Source organism: Myotis brandtii, unplaced genomic scaffold (genome assembly GCF_000412655.1).
Source record: "Myotis brandtii unplaced genomic scaffold, ASM41265v1 scaffold357, whole genome shotgun sequence".
Classification (NCBI taxonomy): domain Eukaryota; kingdom Metazoa; phylum Chordata; class Mammalia; order Chiroptera; family Vespertilionidae; genus Myotis; species Myotis brandtii.
The window spans coordinates 691,132-692,579 of record NW_005363729.1 but is presented as its reverse complement, the minus strand read 5'-3'; the positions used below and the strand labels follow the sequence as shown (position 1 = coordinate 692,579).

The 1,448-nt window shown below is 68.4% G+C and overlaps 1 protein-coding gene across 1 annotated transcript in view; it reads right to left on the bottom strand.

Moving 5' to 3' along the window:
• SARDH (sarcosine dehydrogenase) overlaps window positions 1–1,448 on the bottom strand; it is a 40,049-nt gene that overhangs the window by 35,169 nt on the left and 3,432 nt on the right. The window contains 1 exon segment of the mRNA XM_014544220.1: window positions 573–707. Coding sequence (XP_014399706.1) covers window positions 573–707 — 135 coding nt within the window.

Below are 1,448 nucleotides of genomic sequence, written 5' to 3'. Positions count from 1 at the left end.
GAGACCTGGGAAGTGGGGTTGCCCCAGGAGAGGGCAGGGAGGACCTGAGAACCAAGGACAAGAAAACACTCGGGTCTCGGAGAACACAGGACCCAGAACGGCAACCGGGCAAGGATGGGGGTGGGGAGGGGCTGTCCCAACAGCCGAGAGCCCCAGGCACTTCCCGGGGGTGGGGCCTGGTGACCGGGGTCTGGCACTGCAGGGTGGTGCTGGGACTGGGGAGACGGAGGGAGGTGGGAGCCACCGGAGGGGACGCAGTGGCCTAGGGGTGATGAGAACAGGGGTTGGGGCTGGGATGCAGGATGGAGTCACCTGGACACACAGTCAGGAGGGCGGGAGGGGGCGGCGGAGTGCGCGGGGCACGGGGGGTCACAGGGCAGGTGGCGGGCAGCCCTGAGTCAGGGACATTTAACCCTCCAGCCTGGCTCCCACACGAACCCTTGGGGAACTCCCCTCTCAACCCCAGACACAAGTCCTTCCTGCCTGGTCGGCCCCAACGCCCTTAGGGACCCGAGGCAGAAGGTGAGAGGGCAGTGAGGTCCAGGCTGTCTGGGCGTCAGGGCTCCCCTCACCCCCGTCCCCTCCTCAGGGTCCTCCCCGTGGACTTCAGGGCTCACCTGGGGTCCCTCCTCCTTCAGGAAGCCCTCCCAGACCTTCCCAGCCACAAAAATCTCAAAATTAGGAGAACGTGACGGGGAGCCCAGCTCCTAAGGACAGAGGTGCTGAGAGGAGTCCCTGGGGGTGGGCCCGGCCCTGCCCTGCCCGCGGGGGGAGCCCCTAGTTAGAGGAGCAGGGGGCTCGAGGGGTTGGCGTGACTGGAGGCGCAGGGGTGAGCGTGCCTCCGCCATGAATCATTGTGAGGGATGCCAACGGACTGACGGAGAAAGGCCCGTCCACTGGGAGTGTGTGCCGAGTGCGCCCGGGCACCCGCCTCGCTCAGCGGATGCTCTGAGGCCACTGTCACCCGGTTGACAGGGAGTGACTGAGGCACAGGAGGCTGAACCAGGCCACAGGCCCCTACGTGGCCCGCGGGGACGCAGGTCCAGGCCGTGCTTGGCGGGCTCTGCTGTCCCCTCCTGACCTCGTCTGCAGGCTCACAGGGCCTGGTGTGGGAAGGGGAGGCTGGGGGCCAGGCCTGGGAGATCGGGGTGCCGGGCCCAGCTCTCGGAGGCAGGGCTGCCCTGCCCCAGCCCGGTGACCCTCTCCCAGCGGGGGGCTCAGGGGGGCAGCAGGGAGCTGTGATCTGAGAGGCTTTGGGGGGGGTTGGAGGTTGGGGCAGCGCCCCGCAGTCCTCCCCGCCCCCCTGTGCCCCACATCTGACACCCACCTGCCCTCCCCCCGCAGGTAGCCCGGGTGCGGGGAGCACCGCTTGCGGGGTCTGAACTTACCTTCCAGGAGCCCGAGTGGCGTCCGCTGTGAAAGCCGCCTCACGTGGGTGCCAGGCACTT